The 19,455-nt window shown below is 36.9% G+C and overlaps 8 protein-coding genes across 8 annotated transcripts; 1 reads left to right on the top strand and 7 right to left on the bottom strand.

Moving 5' to 3' along the window:
* Positions 1-1,184: 1,184 nt before the first annotated feature.
* FDP41_008103 (uncharacterized protein) lies at positions 1,185-2,603 on the top strand (the record flags this gene model as incomplete). The annotated part of the gene is made up of 1 exon (XM_044711921.1): positions 1,185-2,603. One exon carries the CDS (start codon positions 1,185-1,187, stop codon positions 2,601-2,603), a length of 1,419 nt encoding a protein of 472 aa, XP_044558112.1.
* A 158-nt stretch (positions 2,604-2,761) lies between these two features.
* FDP41_008102 (uncharacterized protein) lies at positions 2,762-6,646 on the bottom strand (the record flags this gene model as incomplete). The annotated part of the gene is made up of 3 exons (XM_044711920.1): positions 2,762-5,600; positions 5,666-6,069; positions 6,131-6,646. 3 exons carry the CDS (start codon positions 6,644-6,646, stop codon positions 2,762-2,764), a joined length of 3,759 nt encoding a protein of 1,252 aa, XP_044558111.1.
* Positions 6,647-8,427: 1,781 nt separating this feature from the next.
* FDP41_008101 (uncharacterized protein) lies at positions 8,428-8,928 on the bottom strand (the record flags this gene model as incomplete). Its single annotated transcript, XM_044711919.1, has 1 exon — positions 8,428-8,928. One exon carries the CDS (start codon positions 8,926-8,928, stop codon positions 8,428-8,430), a length of 501 nt encoding a protein of 166 aa, XP_044558110.1.
* Positions 8,929-9,270: 342 nt separating this feature from the next.
* Positions 9,271-9,915, bottom strand: FDP41_008100 (uncharacterized protein; the record flags this gene model as incomplete). Its single annotated transcript, XM_044711918.1, has 1 exon — positions 9,271-9,915. One exon carries the CDS (start codon positions 9,913-9,915, stop codon positions 9,271-9,273), a length of 645 nt encoding a protein of 214 aa, XP_044558109.1.
* Positions 9,916-11,227: 1,312 nt separating this feature from the next.
* FDP41_008099 (uncharacterized protein) lies at positions 11,228-14,355 on the bottom strand (the record flags this gene model as incomplete). The annotated part of the gene is made up of 2 exons (XM_044711915.1): positions 11,228-14,015; positions 14,105-14,355. The coding sequence occupies 2 exons, from the start codon at positions 14,353-14,355 to the stop codon at positions 11,228-11,230; spliced, it is 3,039 nt and encodes a 1,012-aa protein (XP_044558108.1).
* A 305-nt stretch (positions 14,356-14,660) lies between these two features.
* Positions 14,661-16,538, bottom strand: FDP41_008098 (uncharacterized protein; the record flags this gene model as incomplete). Its single annotated transcript, XM_044711914.1, has 4 exons — positions 14,661-14,896; positions 14,971-15,044; positions 15,160-15,204; positions 15,292-16,538. 4 exons carry the CDS (start codon positions 16,536-16,538, stop codon positions 14,661-14,663), a joined length of 1,602 nt encoding a protein of 533 aa, XP_044558107.1.
* A 428-nt stretch (positions 16,539-16,966) lies between these two features.
* FDP41_008097 (uncharacterized protein) lies at positions 16,967-18,061 on the bottom strand (the record flags this gene model as incomplete). Its single annotated transcript, XM_044711913.1, has 1 exon — positions 16,967-18,061. The coding sequence occupies one exon, from the start codon at positions 18,059-18,061 to the stop codon at positions 16,967-16,969; it is 1,095 nt and encodes a 364-aa protein (XP_044558106.1).
* Positions 18,062-18,206: 145 nt separating this feature from the next.
* FDP41_008096 (uncharacterized protein) lies at positions 18,207-19,214 on the bottom strand (the record flags this gene model as incomplete). The annotated part of the gene is made up of 1 exon (XM_044711912.1): positions 18,207-19,214. One exon carries the CDS (start codon positions 19,212-19,214, stop codon positions 18,207-18,209), a length of 1,008 nt encoding a protein of 335 aa, XP_044558105.1.
* Positions 19,215-19,455: the final 241 nt, after the last annotated feature.

The raw sequence follows: 19,455 nt of genomic DNA, 5'->3' as shown, positions 1-19,455 counted from the left end.
TATCAAGCGAGTAGCTTCTCTATCTTGTAGAACAAAATGTTGCGTCTTTTTTCGAAGTGTTGATGTGATGCGCCAGCTGTCATGAGTACTGTTTAAGGATGATTTAATTCTGTAACAAATGAATGAGCAACTAAAATTGACTGGAATGAAGTCTTGTCTAGCGGATACAAACCACTTTTAATTCTTCACGTCGTGAATAACCGCCAAAGGCTTGGACGGTCCTATTTTGGATAAGACATTTCAATCGATTCTTGTGTTTTTGATGTTTCTTTAGGAACGATTGAAATTTCGGTCGATCGCTCATGAAATTGATGTCAAGATATTAGAAAGATATTTTGAGGAACGAATCCAAGAAATTGGTTTCATCTCTTTGAAAATTATTATTTGTGAATACATTTGAAAGCGTTGTATTGCTGCTGAAGAAGTTATTATTATTTGTGAATATTTTGTCATTTGAGAGGATTTAATCCTTGTTTCTAATAGAGAGATGACAATTTCAATGTGACACTTCTCTCGGGTGTTGATGTGATGCTGACATTGATGAGTTGAATCATCATCATCTCTATATTACTTATAACCATTATGAATGACTTATACCCAGGACTTGATATGAAGAGAGAGAACAAAAACAGACTGTTCTAGCTGTGATGTATTTGTGGTTGTCATGACCCTTTCAGGATGATGGTTTCGAACAAGGGTGTTTTGAGCACTGTGCATCAAAGTGTCAATTCTTTCTGCTTGCTTCATCATCCACCGATTGTAAAATTGTTCAATCACAAGGTGATTGTTCGATCATTAAAAATGTGTGGAAGAAGGCTTGACGAGGAGGATGATGAATCAAATTTTATTACTGTTGATGTTCATGGTTGAATGATTTATGTTACTATAGATGATGAAATAACGAGTCTCCTCCGAGATTGGGTTTGAAGAAACAAGATTAATTTTAGGAATGAATCGTTCCGCTCAAGGTCATTGATTTTAAAGTGGTTTCAGAAATATTCCTTTTATATATCTATCAGAACATCAAGGTGTGGCTGAATGAATGAAACAAAAAGCCATTGAATTCTGACCGTATATTTCGATCAAAGATTTATTTGGAACAATTCCTCCTACAAAAACACATCTTCTACAAGTCCTTCTTTCCGAATCATCATCATCCACCATACGATTCTTCTTCTTCAAGAATGTCCACAAGAGAAGTTGAATTAATTCGTAAAAACTGGGAACCCGTTTTAAGAGATATCTCCAAGCTTCAATCTCTCACGTTCTATGACAAGTTAATCAAAGCAGTTGGAAATGCTCAGATCGTCCTCATCGGAGAAGCCTCTCATGGTACTCATGAATTTTACAAACACCGAGCAGAGATTACAAAAAGACTGATTGAGGAAAAGGGATTTAATTGTGTGGCTGCAGAAGCGGATTTTCCAGACTGTTTTCAATTGAATCAGTACGTGAGAAATATCACACATGGTAGCAGTAGTGAGGAGGCCCTTTCAGGATTTAAGCGTTTTCCCACTTGGATGTGGCGAAACACTCCAACGAAGGAGTTTTTAGAATGGTTGTGTGAATATAATAAGAAATTCGAGAGCATCAAAGAGAAGGTTGGATTCTATGGACTTGATTTGTACAGCTCGGATCGAAGTATGCATGCAGTGTTGGAGTATTTGGATTCGACAGATCCTGAAGCTGCCATGCAAGCAAGAAAGGACTATGAATGTATGAGAAATTACATTGAGAATAAGCGTTCCTCTTCCTTCTTCTCCAAACTTAAAAAGGATTGCCAAGAGAAAGTCATGAAGGTCCTGCTTGATTTGCAGTCTCGTACGAGAGATTTCTTTGAAAATGACAAGTCAGTCTCTGAGGAAGATCGTTTGTTTTGTGCTGTCCAGAATGCACTTGTTGTGAAGAATGCTGAAAAGTATTATCGAGCCATGTTTCTCGATGGGAGTTGGAATATTAGAGATTCTCACTTTTTTGAAACACTTCAAGAAATTCTCAAGTATTATGAGAAGACTTATGAAAGGCAAGCAAAGGTAGTTATTTGGGCTCACAATTCACATGTAGGTGACGCTTCTCAAACCGACAAGATCAACCGTATTGGAAGAGAGATTAACATTGGAAGATTGTGCAGAGAGAATTTTCCTCTTCAAAAGGTATATATCATTGGATTTAGCACTTACACTGGGAGTGTCACAGCGGCCGATAATTGGAACGAAGATCCTCAGTACAAGAAGGTTAATCCAGGAATGAAAGGATCTATTGAGGAGTTATGTTTTAGGGCAACTCAACATCAAGGTGTCGACAACTTTTTATTGCTCTTTAGAGACAACAGCGCAACTGCAGCCTCTTCTGCCACAGGAGCGAGTGATATCGTGATTGACAAAGAATTGGTGGAAGCATTGGCCAAAACCAGAGAAGAGAGAGCGATTGGAGTGATTTATAGGCCACATACAGAACGGGCTTCGCACTATTTTGGTGCAAAAGTTTCTAAACAATTTGATGCCTTGATTCATTTCAATGTTACAAGAGCTGTACATCCATTAGACACTCAACATGAATGGGCAAAGAAAGAATTGGAGGAGACTTATCCATTTGGTCTCTAATTTATGAGGAGTGTATGTGAATCGCTTCGTTTAACTTTCCAAACCAATTAATTAAATTAAGGTAAACCTAATCGCACCAAGCTTGGTTTTATAAATTCCAGCAAAAACTTTATTACAGAGCCAAGTCAAATCTTTTTGGAGAGATGTGGAAAAGATGATCATTCTAAATTTTCTTCATTGTCGAGTAGAGGCGATACCACCGTTGAAGTGAGAGTGGACTGATTTGACGATGTTGCAAGCTGCAACTGTTTCCTTTCCTTCTTTAGAGCGAGGTTGTACTGTTTAAGTTGTTTCACAAATTCTGGCATTGGCATCACCAGCGATCGCTTCTCTCTGACATATTTTAAACTTTCTGACAATGTCCATGAATTCTTTTTCATCAGATACATGATGACAATACTGGCACTCCTATTGATTCCAACATGACAGTGAATCAACAATTTTCTTTTCCCCTTTGATTGATCGAGTGCCTCTTCAATAAATGGTAAACACTCATTGAATGTTCCAATCAGATCAGTATTTTGAGTTTCCTTCATTTTGACATGCTTTGTGACAAACATGTGACTGGCTTCAATGTATGAATTTTCGTCTGATCCTATATCAGGGACTTTTTCATAAGATCTGTCATGAAATCTTGGATTAAACTCGCTTGCAATGGTAAGAATATGAGTAATTCCAAGATTTTTGATAGTAGAATAGTGTGACGACGCTTGCTTACATCCTAAATAAAGGTTTTCTTCAACCATATCAGGTACCTTGAAACTATTCTCAGAAATATCCACTTGCTTTTCAAGAAGCCATTTTCTTAATGGTGTGTCTGTTTCAATATGCTCAGATAATTGTTTGGAATTTTGTTTAGCCTCTAAATATTTCAATGAGGTCAAATTCATGATGACATTGTCATCCAAGTCTACAATTTCGTTGTATTTCAGATAGAGATGTGTAAGTTTAGAAAGTTGTCCCAATTCGTCCGGAATCTTTCTGATAAAGTTACTTGACAAGTCTAAACATGTGATATTTGCACACCGAGTAAAGAAGCTAGCTGGGACCTCCATGATTCCATGATTAGCAATCTCCACCGTTTCAAGATGAGGCAAATCGATGGTATTGCTGCTTGAAAGTGGAAAATGAGAAATGCTTCGGGCATTATTCGATACTTTGTAAGTTCGTAGGGTGGGGAAGCAATCAATGAAAGGGATGGAGGTAAAGTTATTACTCGAAACAATCAGCTCTTCCAAAGCTTGACAATATGAATGTGGAGATGAAGAGTTTTGTTCTCCAAACACCAATACTTTTTCCAAATCTCCGCTAAACATGTTGTTCTGTACATTAAAATATGTCAACGTTGAAGGCACCCAAACCAAATCATCTTGAATTTTGTTATTTTCCAAGTTCACTATTCTCAAGTTGGGAAAAACCTTAAAATTAAAACCCTGTAAAAAGTTGTTGGACAAATCTAAATCTTCAATATTGTGGAATACTTCAAAATTACATGTATCAATTTTCCCCTTAATTAAGTTATTGCCAGCCTTTAAGCACTTGAGTTTCGGTAAGGTTTTCAAAATTCGAGGTAAATCTTGATCTAAATTTAACCTACAGTGGTTGACTGATAACTTTGTAATGTTAAACTTGTGTCTAAAATTGTAAAGGTCTGGGAAACCGCGAAGAAGCGAGTCATCAATTTCTTGATCCTCAGAAAACTTTTCCTTCTCGTTCTTTGACAACATGATCACCTTTTGTACAATTTGTTGATTTCTATGCTGAACGCTTCCAGCACCAAATGGATTGCGATCAAAAATGAACGTTCGTAGACTGTCAATGCTAATTATATTGGAAGGAAAAGTCACTAGTTTGCAATCCACCATCTCTACATGCTCCAAATTCGGTAAATTGTCTCTACAGACTCTTGATAAGTCTGCTTCAAAATCAAATCCTTTTTCAGCATGTTCTGATAACATGCTTTTAAATTCTTTTTTCGAAACATCTTGATGATGGGCTGCAGATTTGTCTGCCATTGGGTTCATTTGTACGTTCTTGTTTAACTTTAAAATTCTGAGATTTCTTAATTTAAGAGTGAGTGGGAACGTTTTAAACAAATTACTTGAAAGATCCAGTTCTGAAAGTGAGGGATCTGCAACTCCTGCCTCAAAATACCGTACGTTAGTATTGTAAGGATTTGAATGTTTTAAAGAAAACACCTTTTCGTCAGGACTGGTGCTTTGGCTCGGCGACCAGACATGCGGATCGTTGAGTGTTGTTGGACTATGTTCGGATATGTCCATTGGCGCTGAGGCTGCTTGAAGAGATGATATATCTACATTGTGTGAATGCTGGGTCTTCCTGGAGAAAAAATTTAGCTTCTTTTTGATGCCCAAACCTCTATTGCTGGAATCGTTTTTGTCTTTTTCAAACATGGTTTGTAAACTGTTGGAATTTCTCTTTTCTGAAACTTCGATACTTTCAGAATTCAGATGATTGAAGCTTAGATCCAACTTTTGTAATTTTGGAAAAAACGCATGAACAAATAGAGGATAAATTTTGAGTTGGTTGAAGCTCATCTTTAACTCTCTGAGACTGTCGTACCTGTATGCTTTGTGGTCGTCATCCTGGGTTGGATTGTTTGAGTCTTTTTGATCTTGGTTATTTTTGAATAAAGAAAGTGACACTTTTCGTTGTGGGGATGCATTTTCACTTTTAAGGTAATCTCGTCGTTCCTTATCCAATAATTTCTCAAAATTTTTTTGTTTCTTAATTATGGATTCAATTCTGGACACTTTTAAAGTATTTCTTGAAATATCCAATTTTGTGATGTTTGGTAGAACATAATTATTATCACAAGTCTTTCGGTTAGGCGTTTGGTGATGAGCAAAGGGAGCAAGTAGAGGTGGTAGTGAAAGAAAGAGTAAATTAAATGGAAATCGGTACAAATGATTATCTGAAAGGTTGAGTTCTCGAATGTTGGTCAATAGTCGTAGACATTGTGGAGATGTATGAATTCTTTAAGAATTTAGCCATAATTTTTAAGATTTACACTCATGAAATTATTTCAAAAAAGTACATACTCTTTTTCTTCAACCTGCTTGGATTTTTCGAGAGCATAGCCATGAAGAGAGATGTGCATTTGGCTTTGTATTGAACAAATCACTTCTCGATCTAACGGAAAAGTTACTTGACGCATCAGAAGCTCGTCATTTAAGTTTTTTCCCTCGAGCGTTATTGTGTCAGGTGGCATTATAAAACTGTTTTCAAAGAACGAAAAGGTTTCTCCTTGTGACGATGCTATAGATGCGGTACTGTCAGAAATTGTTTGCAAATTATACGTCTCGGAATTGTCATCTCTTAAAGGAAGTTGTTGTTGTTGATAAATGGAAGGTTGTTGAATATTATTGATCGTTTGTGGTTTAGCAATTATTGGTCCGTACGTAATATTCTCCAAAGCACGTTGATGATGACTATAAACATTAGTCTGTGATTTTGGAAGTCGTGTGTTATGACATAACACACTTCATATAAATAATAAAACATACGGTCGCTTGATCAAAGTTTGATGGAGATGCTATTTTCGGTGGCAATAGTGTTGCAACTTGTTTTGACGAAGCAGAAATTTGCTTCATTTCAAATTCAGTCAGATCGTTATCATTGCTGTTCAAACTATCATGAATGCCACTCACAAAAAGTTGTGGTTGCAAATTCCTTCGGGATGGCGAGAGAGGAGAAAAAGCTTTGGAGGATTGTTGTTGCTGCTGTTGTTGATGTGTCCCATGCTGTTGCAATACCGATGAGATGTTTGGATGGTTGAGAACGCTATTATTACTTGGGAGATTGATTGGTTGTAAGTGTTGTTGTTGTTGGGATTGTTGAAAGGAGGAAGAGAGAGGATGGATCATTTGCTGTTGTTGTGGTTGTTGGGATGTTGATAGAGTATGAGCAAATATTGTTGTTGCGGTCGTCGGTCGTGAGGAAGAAGAAGGCATATTCGCCAATTGATTTCTATCAAACAATTCCTCATCCATGCTTGTGCTTGATGATTGTGTTGATTTCATTATGAAAGTCCACCAATGAATGAATGATGATGATGGTGTTGATCATTCAACGGATGATGATTGGAAATGATGAAAGGCAACAATAAGCCTTTTTCAAGGTACTGTTCTGTTTGTTGTGGGAAAATATGAATATATTCAGTGATTTATATATTCACGGAGAGAGTACTAGTAATGAAGAATGATGATTTTCCGATTTAAATATCAAGATGATGATGATTTTAAATTTTGGGTTTTCCGAAAATGGTGATGTTAATCTCGTTCGCTGATGAACAACTTTCGATAAGATCGGAGAGTGGAGATGATGAAAATTCTTCTTCAGAAACCAAATGGATGGAAAATAGTCTTAGAGGATATGTATTTAATAATCAAAATGCCGCAACAAGAATTTGATGATGATCGCAAATTCGATTTTTTTTTTCAAGTTCACCGCGTTTGAACAAGTTCGCAGATCATCAGAAATTCATTTAGACATTTGACACTCATGAAAGAACCAGAGACAAGAACTCTCTCGACAGGACCGAAATCCAAGAGGTCGTTCTTCCATATCTTTCGATTCCACATTCAACCATTCTCTCGAACGATTCATTTTCCAAATTTTGGAAAACTGTTGTTTCATTTCAGAACTCTATTTAAGGTTAAACCTTAAAAACAACCTAAATGAAATAGATTTTACAACTCTTCAAAATGGATCTTTCAGCTCATTGATATGGAAATTAGACGCTTGATTCCAATTTTCCGATCACAATCATTTGCATCACTCACATGATCTATTTGAGTCCATAAATTTCCTGTTCTTTTGCTCTCAACAAAATGTCTCAACCACTTTCTTCTTGTCAGTAACAACAACAAACTATGTTTACAAAAGCGTTCACGATCCATGACTTTCTATTTCAACGAATCGACAAATGCTGTTGTGGACAATGAGCTAAATTTGATTGGTACGAATGCAATAAAAACTATTCTGCAAATCATGTTGACTCTTGTTCCAATTGTTGTGTTGACTGTCTCAGAGTGTGTTGTTCTATTGTCGAAATGGTGAATCAAATGCATCAGAAGAAACATTGAAAAAAAGTGGTCCGTTAGCGAGAGATGCGAAAGTTTGAGTTTAAATATTTTAGAGACGTTTCACCAACACGAAAGTGATTAGCGATTTGTTTGGAAGATGTGATAAGGAATGGTTTATTTTTTGTTTGCTTAATTTCCTTAATTGTCTTAAATGTGACAACCCACATGACCACATGGTCCGAATTTGTTTCACAAATATTGATCAAACTACCACAATCAAAAGATATTTCCCTACAACTCTTTTCCATTCCTTGTTATTTGTTTTGTTCCTTGTTTTGTTTGAAGTTAAATTAATTTATTTTCCTTCTCAGTGTGACTTGTCAACCAAATACTCCAGATGGGACATAACTTTCCCTCTGAAATGGTAATTATCTTCGACTAAAGCCTTCAAATAGTTTTGCAGTTCAGAAAATGTTGTTTCATCATTCTTTTTCATACATTCGACGTACGACTTGTATTTCTCTCTATCTTTCATCAAGACCATGATTTTGCCTACAACTTTCATTAAATCCAAAACGTCATCCCATGATTTTCCTTTTTTTTTGGTGTTTGACTTGAAATCTTTTGCTTGGAAGCTGAGTCTTGTACTTTGGAGACTCAATGCAACGCTTTGCCCAAAACAATGCATCAGCAAATGTTATGTGATCTGTCATGAACCTTTGATCATCTTGTGAGGAATGCTTTTTAATAATGTTCATGTCATGGCAATGAGAATTTCATCCAACCAAAATGATTTGTTTTGCTGAAAATTCTTTCAACCATTGTTCCATTACTTTTCTTACTGGTTCTAAATTGATACCATTGAACTTGTCTTTCTTGAATATATATTTACCAGTATCTCCGTCTTTCTTATAAATGGGTTGATATTGCAACTTATTGTTGACAATAACTACTTTTCCAGCAAGAACAAATGAATACTCCCACAAAAGGTTGGTTTTACCTCCTTCTGTGTCATAGAAAACCAATAATGTAGAGGTCAATCTTGAATCTGATATTATTTGCTGACGATCTATAACTTGATCAAATGTGGATGCTGGCCTGACTGGAATGAGCATTGTTGGCTTTTCCTTCAATGCCTCCAAAATGTCCATGTAGATGTGATGGAGTGTTCTTTTATACTTTCCTCCAACATTCTTCTTCACATTAAGTTTGTTGTCGTCGATGAAATTCTTTAAATACTTCCATGAACACTCATTGAAGGGACGAAGGTCGTTCATCTTTGGTCGAGCAGAAGATGAACTATCTTGTTTAGAAGAAGATTAAGAACACCAGTTTTTGATGAATGAAGAAACTTTTTTTGTTTGCCGAAATCCAACCTTTGACATTCAATAAGATCACCTCCCTCACAGGCAACATATTCCTTTTACAGACAATAATCTCTCCATTTCGAAGATAAATTCGAAGAGTTTGAATATTTAAGAACAAACTCTGCTGTTTTTAAAAAATAAACTCGTCCAAAATTGGAATTAACATGAATTTGAAGGAGGTATATTTAATGACATGAAATACTTCATGTTACTGCCTAGTCTCTCCTCGTACGGTACCTCATGAGGTCATGTTTAATACCACGACCACCAAATGAAACCATCTTCAAGAGCCATCTCATAATTCAATTCACTTCCATCCTTACATGATACCACTTCTTCTTTCACCACCGTGTATTGAAGTCCACTTTTCGAGTGCGACTTCTTTTCAATCTTTGTTCTTGGATTTAACTTGGAAAGCGCCTTTTTCTGTTCTTCTTCATCATCGTTATTCAATAACGACCTTGAAGTACTATTTTCTGTCTTGTTCTTTTTACTTTTTGACATGTAATGGTGGTGATGAAAAACTGTCACTTGAACATGTCCATTCATCATATTTGTCACTGATTTTTTCCTAGAAGAGTCTGTAATTGTCGAAGAAGCTGTTGAGGAAGAACCGACCATCTTTCTCGTCTTGGCTCTTTTTTGAGATTTCATCGACAAGGAATCTTCAACAAAGACAAAACTGCTCGTGACGGATGGAGAAACTGTCATGCTCGATGCACCAGTTGTTGTTATTGAAGGAGAATCACATTGGAATTCGTGAAACAGCAAATGATTGGCACTCACTAATTGCTGAGTTGGAGAAGAAGCGCCATTTCCGTTCGCCACAACTTGGAGACTAGTTCTGGAAAAGGAGTTGTTGTGATCTTGAAGCAGGTGAGGAGTAGAGTTGATCATTGTTGTATCGGTTGATATGTGGATGAATTAGAAACAGTAATGTGTGAAAAACGAAAGCAGCTGCAGCACGTTATATCTTATGATAGGCAGGTGAGAAAGTGAGGACTTTTTGTTTTGGTTGATGATTAGAAAAAGCACACAAGACCATCAATAACTACCAAGTAAGCTTGTATTATATGAATATTCACCGCTTTTCTAAGAGAAATCATGATGAGAGAGATGCTATCACATGTGAAGAGGGATTCTGCGCAAATTTCTGAATAGGCAAGAGCGTGATATCATGCGATACTTTTTTTGAGTGAAGCAGCACAAAATGTCAAGATAGTTTTTGAGAAGCGATTGTTTTTTTTGAGATTTGGCAACTGACGTTTGGAAAGAGGTGATAAATCTCGAGTTCAATTCGTACGAACGACGAAAAATGTCCTACATTAGTAAGATAATTTCGCGAGATTATCTTGTGAGACTGGTTTGAATTTTCATTGGTTGTGGAATAATTGATCGTTGCAAAACTGTTATGAAACGCGAAAACTGTTGAATGGACACATTGAGAGACATCAACAACACTTTACGGTTTTGATAGGTTGAGTATTTACGGTTCTCGGGTTTCAATAACCATGTTGATGATGTGTGAACAATGTCGAGACGCTATCAGTGCCACCAACATGCCAAATGATGCACAACATGCAACAAACTGAGTGTTACGTACCACCATACGATTGCTCTTCATGTGAATCGAACATTGCAAGTATTTTGCAAATTGGCTGTACGGAGTGTTAATTGCTCTTCATGTGAATCGAGAACATGCAAGTAGTTATGAATTACGCAATAGGCCACCAAATGTATCCATCTTCCAACCCAATTTCATATTTGAATTCTTCTTTCTCTTGACTTTCTTTTCTCCATGCTTTTGAAAGTTGGTCTTCAACAAAGACGAAGGTTTTTTCGAGTTGAATGTTGAGTGTTTTCATCTTGAAGGTGTCTTGAGCGTTGTCATCAAGTGTGATCGTGGTGGCATGTGAAAGACTTGACATGTTGAAAAAGTGTTTTGTGTGAGAATGAAGAGTCGCTTGCGAGATGTGAATGGTAATTTTTTGGTGCGATTATCTTTCTGCTTGGCGATATCGTCCACTTCTGAGCAAGCAAGTGGACTTGTTCAAGCGGAGCATTGATGTGACTTTCATTTGACACGCCATGCTTGCCTCATTGAGAAAAAGCCCCAAAAATGAGCAACAAAAGTTCACACAACTTTTTGAATTGCATGAAGTATATTGCATGAAGACATGACCACAAGTTTTGTTGAACATTTCAAAAGTCATTCATTGTTTTCTTGAGGATTGACCTCATCCGACATGAGAGAGGAAGTCGAGCTTGACACAGCCATGGGATGGTTGTTGCCATTTCCATTCGAGATGGCTAATGCAGATGGAATATTTTGATTCACCGCGTTATTGTTGTTGCTGTTGTTGAAATCTTTTGATCCAAGTTGCAAGTCCAATGACATGAGTGGAGTTGAAGGCTCCATAAGTAGTGGTGTTTCTGAATCGACGACTTGTTCCATCTTATTGTTGGATTTGTTGAACGATGTTGACGTCACAGAATCTGAAATGGAGGAAATTGGGATAACAGTGTACGTTGGCACGAAATAGATTTGTTGGGAAGAATCGGAACGTTTTAACTCTCCTTGTTCGGTCGATAATATTTTCCTGACTCTTTCTTTTAGCTCATCATATTTTGCAACATTACCATGCATATTTTCCAACGTATTGATGGCATCTAGGCCCCACCTTAAGTATTGTTTCACTCGGGGAATGTTGTGATTGGGTATCTCTGTGATTCCGACCGCGATTGGTAAATCATCGAGTCCAGAAGAAAGAACATCTTGTGAGCCATATAATCCAAATACTCCATTCAAAAGAGCTGTAGATTGTAGCAATTCAAGCTCCTCTAACTGCACCTCTACGGCCTTAATGATGCAAGGAAGTATGATCAAACTACAATATGGGAACGTTTCATTTCTAGTAAGGTCTATAATCGAGTAGGCAGAGTGAACAGTGATCGATGAGTTTGGTTTGGGAAATCTTGATTCCTCAGAATGCTCGCTTGTACAGGTAGGATCGTCACACACTAAAGAATCAGAGTCAAATAGTTTTGAGATCAAAATTGCTAAGCACTCCACAATGCTCAAGGCAGTCAACAGCGAAGTATTCAACCCAATGGCAGAAACAAACGATTTGATTAGAGAGTTTCCAAATAAAAAGAATTCTTTTGCCAATCGCAAACGCTCAAAGCACTCTTTTGAGGTAATCTTGGGTTCTGCGTTTAGAGCGCTCGATAGTTTAGAATCTACCTTGTTTTTCAACATTGTGCATGGTATGGACAAATAATTATCAATCCACAACGAAGTTTCATTTCCAATTCCTCTTATTCTCTGTTCATCTTCCTCGTGGATATGCAAAAAAGAATATTCATATAAAAATTCATCACTTTTTGGAGACTTAGGCAAACCGTCAAATTTGGCGTTATGAGACTGTTTTTGTTTCAATGTTTTGATCAAAAACTCTGTCACATCAATGCCATCGGTGAGCTTTTGGAACTTGAAAATTAATGAAAATTGTGAATATACATTTGATAAATGAACTTCGTTCAGGTGAGCTAATAATTCACACATATCCAATAGAGAATGACTAGGATTGTTTGGAGTATGGTTAAATAGCAAAGTGTGAACGTTTGCAACAAGTTTGTGTAAAACATGCTCTTGTGAATTCCATGAAGCGCTAGATCTGTATGTTTTCCATCCATGTTGTGGTAACTCAATTCTTAAATTTTCTTGTTGGTCTTCCTTAGACAGTATATTTGCAACTAAATACTTGGATACCACATCAATATAACTTCGAGCGAGGGATGGCTTGTGAAAACATAAATGTTGTGCCAAATAGGCAAATGCAACCATTAAATGAAAAACAGAATAGGTCATTGGTACACTAGGGCTATCTTTCAGATATTTGTAAAATTTCTTAAGAATACTCTTAGCTTGTGAAAACATCTCTTCAGAAATCTCTCTATAACCAATCCGCTCAAATGCTGCACCTTGAATGCAAAACATTAAGGCTAAGTCTATTTCATTAATGGTATAGTATGGAATATGAGTGTCATTCTCAATTTGTTGAACAATTTGCTGCAAATGATCAGAATCGTAGCCTATCATGTGAGCCAGTTGGGGAGAGGGTGTAGAAATGGAAAGAGGAGTTGGTGTTTCTGATTCTGAGCCATACAATGAAGTGGAAACGTGTAAATGAGGATAAGTTTTGTGAAGATGTTCTTGCATTAGATGAGGCTTGTGGATACCTTTTTGTGCCGTCTCTGGACGATGATTGATGGGATGAGTAGATTCATGATGATGATAATGATGATGCTTGTGCCCACCAATGTTGAATGTTTTGTACAGAGTGCACAATAAAAACTTTTTCAACATGGTGTCACTCTTCTTATTGTCCACTTCTTCATTGGTCAAAATGTAAAATGATACTAGCGAGTCATACAAACAAAAATCTCGAACCAAACTCAATTTTCTCTCGTCAGAAATGCCTTCTTTTTTTGCTAACTTCTCCTGATGCATGATCAACACTTCTTTGAGTGTATATGTTTTAAGCTTTTCCAAAGGTGACTCTTCTGGTTGAACTTTTGTTGTCAACTCAATTCTCTTGTGAGAAGGTTGATGCTCGTCTCGAGGATGCATCAATTCAGAATGCACAAATAGTTCTGCTGGTTCTTCCTCCTCTTCCTCACTCTCAACATCTTCATGAGTATGTTTTGTCCCTTTGTGATGTTTGGCATCTTTGGATTCATGTGGATGCAACAAGCCTTTTGTGTGATGTGTGGACGATTTCTTTTTTTCCATTTGAGGTTTCCTCTCAACCACATGTTGTTGTTCTGTTTCTTCTTCAATATTCTTCTCTTGTTGAATCTTTTTATCATCGGAAACGGTCAACAATACCCGAGTGGGTGCTTTGGCTTTTCGATTTCTTTTTGCTTGAGGATAGACACATTCCTTACCCTTTCTTTTGCAATTTGAACAAATCGGCAACGCTTTGTCACACTTTCTATGTAATATTAATAATATTTGAAAATATATTATAATTTTCCAACAATTAATACATGACGATTGCAAAAAAATTCATGAAACACATACCGATGTCCCTTTCGGCATTCACGGCATGCAATAGGTGAATACATTTGTAAAACTTCAACGACTTGACCACTCAAGGTGGTTTTGTCTTGTTGATCAACATCATACGAGGCGTTGTTATTTTCCTCTTCTTCTTCGCTTTCTTCTTCGTGGCTAGGGATGTATTCTTCATCGTTATTTAATTCGGGATCATCTTCTTCAGGGATATCCTCTTCTTGATGTTTTTTGTGTGATGAATGCTTTCTGGAAGGCATGTTTTTTTTTGTTGGTCGAAACACAAATTTTCCTTATTTGTTCTTAATCTACTTTGGTCGAATGCACCAACCAAACATGCTGTGAACTGTTTTATAATTTATTTGAACAGCAATGGTGACAGTCGTGTCTAATTATAATAAGTAATAATTATTTGAAGAAACAAAGGATGAATCAAATTGTTGATTCCGCGCCTTAATATCATCTTTAAATTTTTCAGTACTATCCTTTCACAATGAAATGCTCATTTTGAAGCCTTGTGTCTGATTTCATCATGACAGACATAGCACTAATTGTCACGTAATGATTATTTATAAGTAGGTGAGCCTGAATGTTCCCACTTAATCTTATATAAAGGAATCACTTGATCTGGATTGAAAATGATGACTTCACTGCATCCATCAGGCGAAACGTGCGAATCATAACCAGGCTCCAACGGGCGTCCTGTCTCCACTTGATTCATGTGAAAGGCCTTTCCAATTAGTACCATGCAAATCAATAAATACTGGTTGCGAGAATAAGCCATGGAAAGTCCAGGATATTCTGTCAAGTGGTTGCAATTAAGAATCGCAGAAAACATCATGTACTTGTGTGAAATATTTCAAGTAGCCACATACCTGAAAAGTAAAAACCTTTGCCATACCAGCCCATATCTGTAGTGGATCCGATTTTTTCAATTAAAAAGTTAGTTCTAAAAAGTGTTGAAATGCAAGAATGGAAAAAATTGTGACAAGTTAAAATATTAGTAATAAAAGTCATTTTCGAAAATGGTTCGAACCAAAACCTTCTGATATTCACACACTTACCTTAAAATATTCTCCATATTCGTTTCTGAAGTACCATGGAACAATCTGTGTCAGCAGCAATGTTGATGATAGAAGAATAAATCAATGATGATCATTCATCGCAAGACAGTAATAATCCAACATTGTACTTACAATAATGGTTTCATACTTTCCAATAAAAATCCATGTTTCTTAGCCAACTCTTTCTTACAATTGTTAAATCGATTCATAATGTTTGGATTGACCACATATTCAACCTCTGAAATGTATGCAGTTGGATACGACGAGGCATAAGCTGGTGAAGCACCCAAACGATGGAATTGAGACTCACAAAATCGATAATGGATTTGCTCGCCTTCCAGGTCAAAAACGTTGGTTGGACGAAGCGAATATTTTCTCAATTCTTCCAAGTTGGATGGTTTCTTTTCACCACTCGAAAAGACAGCATTCCATTGTTGCAAATACTCGAGCTCTCCTTTACAGTAAAATCGAACATTTCTATGCTTTTTTTCTTCCAATAACCTCTTCTCGACAAGCTTTCTTTCTTGTTCAATAATTTTTCGTTTATGTTCCAATTCCCATTCGTCCTCATCGATTATGGCATCTTGAGAGAAAGAGGGTTTTCTTCTAATACCTTCCTCTTCCTCAATGGATGCCAATTCTTCAGGTGTTAACACGGAAGCTCGATCGGCTAACACTTTTTGCTTCTCTTGCATCAATTGTGCATACCTCTTTTCAAGCTCAATTAATTCATTCTTTTTGGACTCGATTGATGAAGAGGCAGGGATCTTGTCGACCTTCTTCACAACTTTGGCAATTTCTTCGGGTGGTGTCTGTAAATCAAATTCGTTCATGATGGACTTTCCAGAGTGCAAACTCAAATAATGACTATAATCAACAATGCAAGAACATGTAGAAGGCACTGCTGGAGCACCTGAACTTGTCAAATAAATGTACTTTCGATCGGGTGGTACAGGATCGACTTGAACATGAACAATAGATCCTGAAGATGATGATGAAGAATTCTTCTTCTTTTGTTTAAACTCAACTTCCTTTTTGATCTCACTCTGATAGAGAGATAACAAGTGCAAGACGGTTGGCTTGTATTGAAGAGTCTCTTTCAATGATTGAAGCTCTTTCAAATCGCTCTCCAAATATTGAGGAACGGTATGAGGTGGAACTGAAAGGCTGAGCACTCGGATCTTGTTGGAAAGACCACTCTCTTTGATGGTGGTCGTTGTCGTTGTTTCGGAAGCAATGATCGAGGTTGATGAAGCATTGGTGCATTGATCCATCACCATGGTGGAGGTTGTGGATGAAGAAGAATCAGAAGAAGTTCTTGTTGTTTCAGTGGTGGTTGAGCTCGTAATGGATGTGGTTGGTTCATCAGCTGAAGTCATCGGAGATGGATCAGTAGAGTCTGTTGTGGCAGTAGTGGTTGTAGTGGTGGTGGTGTTGTTGTTGTTACTACTAGTATTGGACTTGCTATACGCTCCACCACTTTTGAAAAAAGTTGAATATGGAAGTCATGATGATGTACAACTACTCGCTATTATTTGGTATACGATGTTTGGTATGAGGATGATGATGACTCCGAAATGATGATACAATTCTTGAGAGAGGATCTAGTATCAAACGATTTCAAAATATGTACACTATAGACACTCTACGATACGAGGAATGATCAATTTCTTTCTTGCACTATTTACGATCAGCAAACACACCAAGAGGAAATTCAATTCTCAATCAGCACCGCGATCAGAGAGCTTTCAAGTTTTTTTCATGAAAATAAGTGGAAGACTGGAGTTGAAACTTGTGACAACCAAGTTCATTGTTCAGATGTTAAAGGCGAAGAAGAAATTTTCAGGACTTGTTCTTTCTGTGCCTGAATGCGAGAATGCAACGTATTCATCATCTCCTCATCCACTTGTAGAGAAAGTTGTTCCGTGGAAGCTCGTTGTGTGAGAGTGTCACAATCTTGAAGGGACTTCTCGAATTCGTGCATTTCTGCCCAAACTCGAGATCGAGCCAAATACAAATCAGTAAAAACATTGAGGGATTCATTCTTAAATGGACCATTCTCAACCATGTGGATTGCTTTCGTGAAATATAGCTGTGCGTCTGGATACTTCTTCAATCGTACACAAATTTCTCCTAATAATTGATAAATGTGTCGATCAAACGAGTGAGACTCTGAAGAATCGAGTGCAATTTGTAAGCTTGAAATTGCCTCAGACAATAAATGATCAGCCTTAAAAAAACATAATCCCATGAAATAATACATCTTGTTGGTGTCACATGTCATGTTGCCTTTTTGAAATAGCTCAATTGCATCGACACAATCTCGTTTTGCCTTTTCAAAATCTTGTAACTCTATAAAACACTCTGCTCGTAACAATTTTAAGTCGACAAATCGAGAGGGATGTCGTTTCTCTAAATTTAGGGCAGCATTAAGCTCCAAAATGGCATCCACATAATTTCTCTGTCTCATTTGAATGATTGAAATATTCCTAAAACTGGTAATTAATTTATCTTGTTGTCCTCTATTCAACTTCTTTCCTCGACTCCAGTTTACATATCTACGAAATATCTGTAAAGCTGTGTTCCAATCTTGCTTTTCCATTGCATCTGTCCCTTCTCGCATTAGATCCACCGTCATGGTATTGGGTCTCTGTTTAACCATGTCTTGTAGCTCATTGAGAAGTGGATCATTGTGTTTACGTTTTTCGTCAAACAAACGCTGAATATGATAGTGTGAACAATTCTTCTGCTTTGATTTTTTCAACAATATAATAGAACGAGAGAAGTTATCGAGAAGGATGAATCCCAATGATGATCGGAATGACGTGCATTCGTGGCATCTTGGTTGATGATGAAACACAAGAGTAGGAAATAAATTTCTTCTCACACGAAACAAGAACATTTTTTTAAAGGAAGAAAAAAGGAATGAAACCAGATTGATACACTACAAAATAATTTCTCGGGCAATGAATAACTGGGCCTGATAACGTAACAATAAACGTCAACAATTCCCTCTCTCTTTAATCATTTCAAATTCCCATTGTGTATTAAAGAGTGTACTTTGAAGTTTCATAATTTTCCCAAAGTTTTCCCATATGTTGGGTTGTTTCTTTTCCATAAATTTCTGACGCTAAATCAAAGGCGTCTCTCAAACAACCTTTAACAATTAAATCTCTATCTGAGGTGCCTAATTGAGTATGAGTGTTTCTGTTCTTGATGTGAATTGTGTAATCTTTCTCATCGACCGAGTACACTCGAGAAAATCCTTTCATATGAGCAACTAATTGTGGAGCTGTCGTGTCAGCAGAATAACACAAACTCACAACTGAGCACAGCTCTCTCAATGCAAGAAATACATGAAATCTATTTTGCAATACATTTCCGTAACCATGAGTGACTAATAGTTGATGCAAAATAGGATGAAGAGAAAAAGTCTTATCTACCAATTTCAGATAATTCTTTTCTCCATAAATTTGCTTCATTGCTTCAACTCCAAGCTCTTCACGAACAAAAACACTCTTGAATAACAAATCACCGTCCAATGGTGTGCATAGATGAAGCCAATCATTTTCATTTCGTGTGAGATGATGCCTATCGTTACTACTACTACCAATAAAAGTCTTTTTCATGGCAGACAAAGCGTTCAACACTTTAGGAAAGCCAATGAAGACATGAGTTTGAGAGACAAGTTCTACAGCCATCGGAATTAATATTTTACAATGATAGGCTTTTGAATGTTCTTCATGTTGACGATGATGAGTATGAGCATTGGCTGCAATCTGATCATTCATTTCCAACAATCCTTGAAATTCATCACTCAATGCATGATAATCTCCTTTCGTTGCAAAGGCTACTATTTTACAAAGAAGTCTACATTCATCCGATAATACATTCGGACTACTCGTTTGATGATGTAAATGTTTCATAGGAGAAACAGATTGATGAAAGTTGCGGCGAGAAGATCTTTGAAATTTACAACCGATCAGTCCTTCAGCTCTTGAAGTAGTCGTCAACAAAGGCACTGACGGTTTGATTGAAGAATAGAGTTTTTTCATTTTTTTTTAGAATTGATTTCCCTCAAACCATTCTCTCTCTTGTATTCCAATGGATTGGAATGGTAGTATCAAAGACGAACCTCTTCAACAATTAGACTTATCTCCCCCAGCTTTGACTGATTGGCTAAATGAAATATATCTCTCATTCGCTGCCTATGTTGGCAGTTGTTACAAAAACGCCACTTGGAACAGTTCAACTGTACTCAAGAAGGCTAGAGGATATATAATTAAACCCAAAACT

The sequence above is a fragment of the Naegleria fowleri genome, assembly GCF_008403515.1.
Source record: "Naegleria fowleri strain ATCC 30894 chromosome Unknown tig60, whole genome shotgun sequence".
Taxonomy (NCBI): domain Eukaryota; phylum Heterolobosea; class Eutetramitea; order Acrasida; family Naegleriidae; genus Naegleria; species Naegleria fowleri.
The sequence above is the reverse complement of the archived record's forward strand: the minus strand, read 5'-3'. Positions and strand labels throughout refer to the sequence as shown.